The sequence below is a fragment of the Azolla caroliniana genome, unplaced genomic scaffold (genome assembly GCF_043228905.1).
Source record: "Azolla caroliniana isolate FFs.n. ecotype wild unplaced genomic scaffold, voAzoCaro1.0.p SCAF_17, whole genome shotgun sequence".
Lineage (NCBI taxonomy): Eukaryota > Viridiplantae > Streptophyta > Polypodiopsida > Salviniales > Salviniaceae > Azolla > Azolla caroliniana.
The window spans coordinates 10,631,491-10,641,519 of NW_028230452.1; the positions used below are offsets into that span (position 1 = coordinate 10,631,491).

The following is a 10,029-nucleotide window of genomic DNA, read 5'->3' on the forward strand; positions in this document are numbered from 1 at the left end:
GGAAAAAAGTCAAGGTTGCTGAAGACAAGAAAGAGGCCAAGAAAAGACACTACCACGGGCAACAAGGACCAAGCGGGCCAAGTGGATTTGACGAGTGTTACCAAGGATGAGATCTTAGCAAATACGGTGAGCTCTATCATGAAGATTATCAACTCTAACACGAGATTATACAACAAAGATGAACAAAGTGGGAAGCATGGCACATGCACAAGACAAGAAGGGTTATGCTCAAGAGGATCACAAGGAGCCATGACAACCGGCCATGGCAATGTAAAGATAGAACAAAGAATATGGTGGATCGGGGATGGCGACAATGGTTCGGGTGGAAAGAATGGACGTGCTCAAAATGGAGAGACAAAGTCGGCATAGCAAGAGAAACGGAGGGGATTGCGAGTAAAGGAGAAATACAAGAGCCGACAACTGATAACTAGGCGGAGCAAGCAATTGAAAATCGAAAATCGGACAGAGCTGTCAACCGAACAAAACCGGAAACCGGGCGGAGCCGGCAACCAAGCACGACCAGCGACGAAACCAACCGAGCGGAGACTCGACGGACAAGACTAACAATCACCGACAACTTCAGCACATACCGAAGGACATGCGGGTTTGGAGGGGGCAAGTGTCGTAGTGTAATTCGCACACTACGTGAAAAATTATTTTTTGGTCTTTCCAGATAGGACATGGAGTACCCGGTGAGAACCGGAAGGAGGAACCGGTAAAGACCGGACCCAATAAGGAGAACCGGTAAGAACCAAATCAAGTAGAACCAGCAAGAGCCGGACGAAGAGGACCGGTAAGGAGGATCCGGTAAGAACCGGATAAAGAAAACCAGTGAGAACCGGATGAAGCAGACCCGGTGAGAATCGGATAAAGAAAACCGGTGAGAACCGGATGAAGCAGACCCGGCAAGAGCCGGATAAAGAAGGCCGATGAGAGTCTCTCAACGGATGAAGAGACAAATTTAGAAATAAAAAAAAAGATTGTTACATGAATAGGGCAAGATTCAAACCTTGTACCTCCATGTTAATAATGTAAAGCCTTACCATTACACTAACATATCATTAATGTTAAAAAAGTAAACGTCCCACATAGAAATGTAAGTTCACGCTAGGATTAACTTTAGTTAGAAGAAAACGCATGAGAAAAGAAAAAGCTACGCATGCACATGTAGCGTGCATGAACACCATAATCGATAAAAACGCATTAAATTAGAAAAAGTAGGATGACTTTAGAAAAAGCATAGAGTCTATCTATAGAAAAAGCATGGATTGTTAAGACTCTCTCATCACTATATAAGGATGGGGAGCTCAATGTAATAGGGGTGGGATGTGTGGAATATTTGGAAATTAGATATATTTCCTAAAACACCAATTAATATAATATATTCGTGGGATTCACGAATTTGTGATCAAAATTGTCTCTTACTATCTAAATATTGATTAAATACATTAAACTCATGGGATTCACGAGATTCATAACTTACCTATCTTTCTACCTATTCATTACTAGCCTTATCTCAGATTCTTCCTCCTCCTAGTCCAAAACCTCAGTGATTCCCACCCGACTCACGCAACGATCTAGAGCCGAAAGGGATGACAACGGGAGCCCACAGACTCCAACTATCACTATGAGGGGAGGAATACAATGTGAAACTCAGAGGCAACGACCTTGATCTTTATGTCTTCGCCAATCGACGGTTACAAATAGAAACTAGTTCTGTATCGCTCTCTCTCTCTCTCACGCTCTGTGTACAACGATGATACAACAACAACTCTCACTAATGTGATTGCCCTAAGTCATATTTATACTTATATGACATTTGGGCTATTTACATATATAGCTTGGATGGGCTCACTCAGTAAAACATATTTACACATATGTCCTTGGATCCAGTTTGCACCGGATCCATCCGGATTCACTCGATCCAGTTTCCGAGTCTCATCCGGAACCCTTCCGGATCCAGTTCCTTCATCCGGTTCGTCTGGTTCTCATCCGGAGGAACCGAATTCCCAACAAGTTCGAAGTCTCCACCATAAAAAAATCCTTAAAGACAATAAAAGAATACACACTCTTATTCTGAAATCCACATGACAACATTAGCTTAGTGCTACTGCCCCTTTATGGAAAACCACCATATTCAACAAGGGCACACATAATCAAATGGACCATTTGGTTGCCCATATCCTTTAACTTGCAAAACATCATCTTCTCATGTTAATGGACTCATCAATAGGCACTAAACAAGGTTATCATTCGTCAATGTATAAATACAAAGATAGGGAATGAGTAAAAAATTAATTTGGATATAGGAATGAGAATCTAACTTGGCAAAACTTGATTATCTCATGAATGAACAAATCAGTTATGACAACAAATCTATGTAGCAAGAATTCCAACTTTTGAAGCATATATATATTAATGAGTAATACTCGTGCACTATTTATGGTTGTGAACCATCGTTCTCCCGCACCATCTTTTGCACTATTTATTTTGTGTCAATATACATGTGTGGGAATGCCTTTCAAAAGTCCTATGTGAGATCCATGTGAAGAAGATACTTAATGTTAGTGTTGCTTACGGTTAGTCCAAAATAATCAGGTTTGATATGCTTCAATCTTATTTTAAACATTATTAAACACAAGAGAGCCCTACTGGGGGGCTCGGGGAAACAAGAGAACAAAAACATAAACACAAAGAGAGAGAGAGAGAAACAAAAAGAACAAAGTTACCCAGAAAAAAAAGAAAAAAAAAGTGAGAAACAAAAACAGTTCACCCGAAACACAGAACCGCACACACATGCAGAGAGAGAGAGAGAGAGAGAGAGAGAGAGATTTCAAACAAATAACCTTTTTTGTTTGTTGCTTTTTTATTCTTTTTCTTTTTCGTTTTTATATTGTGAAATGCTATTTTTCTACTTTTACATTTCGGCTGATAATAATACATATGTATCTAATCTATATATATAATACATATATATATGTATGTGTATAATAAATAAAGTGTGGACGGCTCCGATCGTCTGGAAATGAGCCCTCCCTCTCAAAAGCCTAAAAATCTCCCTTTTTCTCTTTTCTCTCTATTCTTGACTAATGGCCAAAAGAGGGAGACGAGAAAGAGAAAGAGAAAGAGAAAAGAAGGATGAAGATGACCCCAAAAACAAAGAGAAAGAAAGAAGAAGAAGAATAATAATAATAATAATAAGAAGAAGACGGGTTGTGTGTACATATAGCAAAGAACCATGTCTGAGCCTCCTCCTCCTCCTCAGGTTCTATGACCTTTCCTGTAACGTCCGTCAAAACCCTAAATTTGAAAACCTAAACTATTTATTTCACTTGCTTATTTTCTTGCAGGGTCTCTACCTGGCATATTTCTTCTGTTGGCTCTTTGGCAATGGCTGCCTCTTCTCTTGGAATAGCATGCTTACTATCGAGGATTACTACTCTGTCATCTTTCCGGTAACATTCTGCTCATGTCTCTCATCAATTGGTGAAAGGGAGTCATGAAGAATTAGGCTTTGGATTTAACAGGATTATATTCATGAAAGTTAGAGCTCAGAAGGGAGCTTAACTGATCGGAATAAGTGTATCATAATCATTAATGATAGGGGCCAGAAGAATCATTAATAAAATACAAATAAGAGTATGATAGTAATACACAATCAGGGCAGACGGGTTGCCCAGTTTCAATATCAGTATATTCACAGCAATGAAAACTAGTCCACAGAGTTACCCCCCAATCTAGAATTTTAGAAAGTTAAGGCAAAATTGTCATGATGATGAGAAACTTAGGCCATAAGGTTACCCGTTGAGGCAACTGTATAAGACTCACGAAAATGATATGAAATTTAAATATAACCATTTGTTTTTATTATAATTTTTTAGAGATGGTGATGGCATAATTGCAAGAAAAGGTTATCTGCTTTTTATGTGGAAAGTTGTTCAAGGCTATGATATAGAGTGAGAACTCACAAATTTCTATAACCAAGAATAAAAAATTTATTATCCTCCTTTTTGTAGCATTACCATCCAACAAGGATTTTGATACTCGTGTATCAACCATTTGCATTGCTGACATTGTCGATATTGGCATATTATGAGGCCCGAGTGAACACACGATCACGTATCTTACTTGGATACTGCCTCTTTTTCCTAAGTTCACTTTTTATTCCTATTGTGAGTATTCTATACTTCTATAAAATTGGCATATTCTGGTTGTCAAATATTGATAGGTTATCAGTGAATGTCTTATTTGGAATGTGCAGTTGGACCTAAGTACGAATGGGCATGGTGGTATTGGACCTTTTGTTGGAATTTGTTTGGCGAGTGGGTTGTTTGGGATTGCTGATGCACATGTTCAAGGAGGCATGGCCGGAGAACTTGCATATATGCGTCCAGAATTTCTGCAGGTCTATTATTATTATTATTATTATTATTACTATTATATGATATAAACAGTTCCCTTAATTGCTGTATTTGATGAAATAATGCTAATAATTGCAACAATTTTTTTTAGGTCTTTAGACCATTATTTTCTTCTAGACATGTTAGTGTAATTGTTTATTCTGATTCTACTGCTTGATTCTTTTCTCACGAGCATTTTATTCTTCTTGGTTTTAGTCCTTCTTTGCAGGTCTGGCTGCCTCTGGAACTGTCATATCTGTTCTACGCATGGTTACAAAAGCCTCTTTTGAGAATTCACAGGATGGGCTTCAGAAGGGAGCATGTGAGTAAATTAATGAAGATTTCAAAGAGGAACTCATATATGGATGGATGTGGAATATAGGCGTTAGAAGTACTGACATATTTCTTTTGCATTGTCGATTTCTATGATCTAGAGTACAAAAAAATTCTAAATTTTGGTGTGGTCCATTTCTTGAGCAGTGACCTTTTTCTTTATTTCTGCATTCTTCGTCTTCATTTGCATATTACTGTATGCTTTTGTCTTTCCGCACTTGGAGGTTGTAAAATACTATCGGATGAAGGCTGCACATGAAGGATCCAAAACTGTAACGGCAGATTTGGCAGCTGGAGGATTGGCAGAACTCGAGAAAGTAAGCAGTATAAAAGCCTCCCTTTCAGAAATGTTGTAATATGTTCTTCCTTTTACTTTTTGATGGGAACTTGTTGTTAGAAATATTGAGAATCGATTAGATAGGTATATAGAGTTACAATCACAGAGACGGATATATGAAAACAAAACTTCTATTACATATGAGAGTAGCTCACAATGGTAGTTCACCCATGTGCTCACACCTTAGAGCTTAGATGGGATCTGGACCAGCTCACTACAAAATTAGTGGGGACTAATGATCAACCCAGTCACTGTGTAAGAGAGTGGATTATATTTTTTTGTTTGGTTTGAGTGTAACATTAAATGTGCAAGTCAGTTGATAGTAGTGGAGATATTCCTTTTCTGTCAACTGATTTGTCATTTAATATGACCCAACTCCCTAGATACAAGCTAGTTCTAGATAGTACTTATCTTAAAGTCAATGGCACATACTTCAAGACTAAGTACATTGTAACTTGCCCACAAAATATTCTTCTAGTTGACTTGATTAGCCAATCCTATTAGCCTACTTCGCTCTTTCCTAAATACATTGTGTCCTACTCATATATGGTTTCCTAGATTGACACCTTATCGACCCATATGGTCGAGTTGCTCCTCATTTGGGGTGCCATCACAAAATGTGCACTGTATATGGGGATAAATTGACAACTTGGGGTTGATCATTGATTATATCTAACAGTTGTTACGAAAATGAACCTATAATTTTACTGTTTGGTAGGAATTAGCTATGAATTTGAGCCATGAATTCCCAACATTTTCCCTAGAAGAGAGGGAAAAGTGATTATGATGACCGTATTGCTAATTTGAGATGAAATTTTTGCATGGAACTTATTTTCCTTGTATCATTGCTTTATCGCTCTCTGTTAACTGATTCAGAAACCTCACTGAGTCATAAATCTGGAGGAGCAATATAGGGATTAAGAGGAGGCTTTTTGTGTTTTAATGTGTTGCTCAACAGTGAACTTTCCCCTTGATCATTACTTCATCTCTCATTGTGAAATCATTCACAAACCTTACCAACTCATTAACACTAAGATTGCTAATTCAAGGTTAATAAAAAAAATTAGGAATTTACAAACCTTACCAATTCAGTAACATGAAGATTGCTAATCCCAGGTTGCTTAACTCTAGTCCAAACTCTGTTTAAATGTGATTATCTCATGTCATATGCCCACAAATTAAAGCTTCCACAATTTCTCATACATCACACTTACCACATGCACATAATGAATGCACTAATAATAGTGGAATACAGATTTGTCAACATATATTAATTGATAATATCGTGTTCTGGTTTCTGGTCTAGTGAAAATTGATGGTGATCCTAATGAAGTTGTTTCTTTGAAGGACTATGAAGCTGGTAAATGTTGGGATAGGCTGTCTACCTGGCAATTACTTGTACAAAACATTGACTTCGCAGTAGATTTGTTCCTCATTTATACACTTACATTGTCCATCTTCCCAGGCTTTTTAGCAGAAGACACAGGGAAACACAACTTAGGTTCTTGGTATGTTGCATTCTCTTATAATTTTCCCAATCATCTGAAGCTATGTTGTGTATATAATGTTTATTATCTTCTTTACAGGTATCCCCTCACCCTCATAGCAATGTACAATGTGGGTGACTTTGTAGCACGTTATGTGCCTGTAGTAGATATGCTCAGGTTGGAATCTAGGCTGGGAATCATGGTTGCCACACTTCTTCGCTATTTATTCATACCGGCCTTCTATTTTACTGCAAATTATGGTACACAAGGGTGGATGCTGTTCCTTTGTATCATATTGGGTATGACAAATGGTTATCTGACTGTGTGCATACTTATGATGGCACCGAAAGGATATAAGGTATGTGAGACAGTGCTTTTCTTTCTATACATATCCATATCCATATACATATGCATATACATACATACATACATACATACATACATACGTACGTACGTATACACACACACATGCATATAGATATGCATATACATATACATATATATATATATATATATATATATATGCGTGCTGGTGTACAAACCATAACATTGTTGTCTGCAAGTAGGTAAAATATTAGTCTTCTCCCTTCAGAAATCATTCTAAGCATTTCTCAGAAGTAAAAATGAAAAAGGGAAAAACCATTCATGCATATGTTATGCATGTAAAGATTCTTTTGAATTGTTTACAACCTTTGTATATGTATTGAGCATACATTTTTATAATTTTACATGCATTCACATAAGTTTATAGAAAGAATTTCATGCACAATTGTCTAAGAAATCTTTCACCATCTTATTATTCAACTATAAGCAAGTTCAACACTAAGATGTGTACTTTTTATGTAGGTATTTAGCATACTATTTTATAATTTAGAAACATCCGTATAAGTTTGTACAAAGAATTGTGTGAACAATTCTCTCAGAAATCTTGCACCTTCTTGGTGTTCAACTTGTACATGGCGAAGTGTGTTTATCACCTAACCTCTATGAAACCATTGCAATTCCTTCTTTGTTGATGATGTGCATAAGGAACATTTCCTTTGATACCACAAAGGCATAATTCACTGGATTCATACTCAACAGTTACGCATCTCTGCATTTCTTGAGACTAAGGGCCAACTATTTGAGATGTTCTTCCACCACTTAAGCTTAGATAAATTGTTGACGAAGGCTTGCATGAATTTACATGCATCAAAGATTTCATGGTTTCCCAGAGCATTGAAGGAGCTCAAATCAGCCCCGAACTTTCAATTGTCTTTGTATATACATTCTTGCGTTTCTTATTTGGCATATCACTATTAGGCTCAGGCAAGTCACTTGGTTTAACCCTTCATAATAATTAGTTAAATCGGACCATGAACTTTAGGCCAGCTTTCCTAGCTGGTGTTTTGAATTATAGAATTTCATAACTAGTTCTGGTGAATGGTATTCCTTACAGAACCATTCCAAAACATCTGAAATGTTGCAAAGTGGTTTAGGCTGAATTGATTGTACCAATTCACTAAAGATTCTGGTATTTTGAATTATAGAATTTCATCACCAGTTCTTGTGGATGGGATTCCTTGCAGAACCATTCCAAGATTCTGCTTGCAACACTTCAAATGTTGCAAAGTAGTTTAGGCTGAATTGATTGTACCAACTCAATAAAGATTCTGGTGTTTTGAGTTATAGAATTTTATCACCAGTTCTTGTGGATGGGATTCCATACAGAAACATTCCAAAAATTCTGCTTTCAACATCTAAAATGTTGCAAAGTGGTTTAGGCTGAATTGATTGAATCAACTCACTAAAGATTCTGATGTTTTGAATTATAGAATCTCATCATCAGTCCTTGTGGATGGAATTCTTTGCAAAACCATTCCAAGAATTCTGCTTGCAACATCTGAAATGTTGCAAAGTTGTTTAGACTGAACTAGTTATACCAACTTGCTAGTTTTCCACCTAAGGATAGTTGGAACTCTGTCACTTTCAGAGCTTCCGATGTGTCGGTATTTAGACTCTGTGACAAATGATTCACATTCCATGTACTCAGGCGTAGATGATTACCAACATGGTAGTAAATGGAGGAAACAGAAACAGAAGAGTTTCCGTAACTAAGAAATGGAATTGGAAAATGTCAAGCTTAACCCTTAGATTATATACATATAAAATTGAGTCAACTAGGATGCACATTAAGATTTATATACTTCAAAATAGCACTTAAATATATAAGGTAGAACAGTATGTTTTAGCATCAATACGTGAGGAAAAGGTCCTTTTTAGAGGGTTGTTTAAGAAGGTTCAGTACGATTATAGAAGGAGAGTGGTAACTGGTATTTAGAATAACTTCATAAAAAGCCAAAAACGTTTGTAGGTATACATCGAAACCTCTTGTAATTGAGAATCATGTAAAACTTGGGCTTCGCCATATATTTACCTCATATTTGAAGGAAACCCTCACCAAATGCCTGAAATTCATATGGTCTACTTGATTTGTCTCTTTTGACCAAATCATTGTGAATTTTGGATTTCAAAACCGGTTATGATTTGATTTGATTTTGGCAGGGTCCAGAACAAAACGCTTTAGGTAATCTTTTAGTCCTTTTCTTGCTTCTTGGAATTTTCTCAGGGGTAACACTTGATTGGCTTTGGCTCATTGGCAAAGGTTGGTAGATAATGCTCACTTACATCATTGTGGAGATTGGTTGATTGTACCATGAATTTATTTAATTGGGTTTTGATTCTAAAACCTTAGCTTTAAACTAACCACGACAGATTGTACAGATTGTTCTAATTGTAAGATTGAACAAGTGATATCATAGGCAATAATAAAACAAGTGGTATCAAGCAATAAGTTCATTGATTTAGTAATATTTTGTAGCTTTTTGCACATGATGATTGTGCAAACATTTGGAGGGATAATATCATTGAGTTGAATCAGTCAATAAAAATCTTAAATGGGAGGCTCACACATGCTTTGTCTAATTACATTTCAATGAATCTACTAGTTATTGAACACAACACATACATACACATGCATAAATGAACATGCTCACACACACTCTCTCAGGTCAGGTAGTCGTGCATGACAATTGGTGCACCCAACTCTCAAGCGAATTGAGATCTTTTGAGCATTTCTTCGCATCTCTAGTTTCTTATGCAAGGCAAGGTGCATGTACATTATACTTTTCCTAAAATATTTTAATAAATTTGTGAAATTGAGATGGATTTATTGAGAACATGGAAGCACAACCTTGAGAATGTTGCAAAGCATGAGCTTTTTTATTTGATGGAATATTATGTTTACAATATGTGAATAAATTGTCAAAAGTACCATATAATGTAGAAATGGAATAATGAATTTATATTGAGGTTTGGAACTTCTTTGTAATTGTAGTTTCTTGGAAATACGTAAAGGACAATGCCTTTGCATTGTGTTCTAACGTGTCATGTTTTTTGTTGAAATATACCAAATGTCGTATAGAGAGGTGAG

At 36.6% G+C, this 10,029-nt stretch overlaps 1 protein-coding gene across 1 annotated transcript; it reads left to right on the forward strand.

The window, feature by feature from the left end:
- The first annotated feature begins 3,305 nt into the window (after positions 1 to 3,305).
- On the forward strand, positions 3,306 to 9,319 carry LOC147853110 (equilibrative nucleotide transporter 3-like). The gene is made up of 8 exons (XM_087333187.1): positions 3,306 to 3,455; positions 4,017 to 4,172; positions 4,262 to 4,405; positions 4,617 to 4,722; positions 4,881 to 5,050; positions 6,418 to 6,578; positions 6,657 to 6,915; positions 9,102 to 9,319. Exons 1-8 carry the CDS (start codon positions 3,417 to 3,419, stop codon positions 9,207 to 9,209), a joined length of 1,143 nt encoding a protein of 380 aa, XP_087189313.1. The 5' UTR covers positions 3,306 to 3,416; the 3' UTR covers positions 9,210 to 9,319.
- The last annotated feature ends 710 nt before the right edge of the window (positions 9,320 to 10,029 follow it).

Excerpts from the sequence above, each read along its gene's own strand:
- LOC147853110 (XM_087333187.1), top strand. The coding sequence starts at position 3,417 with ATGCTTACTATCGAGGATTACTACTCTGTCATCTTTCCG. Across the intron at positions 4,406-4,616 it reads TGCGTCCAGAATTTCTGCAG|TCCTTCTTTGCAGGTCTGGC; the intron begins GTCTATTATTAT and ends TCTTGGTTTTAG. Across the intron at positions 6,916-9,101 it reads TGGCACCGAAAGGATATAAG|GGTCCAGAACAAAACGCTTT; the intron begins GTATGTGAGACA and ends TGATTTTGGCAG.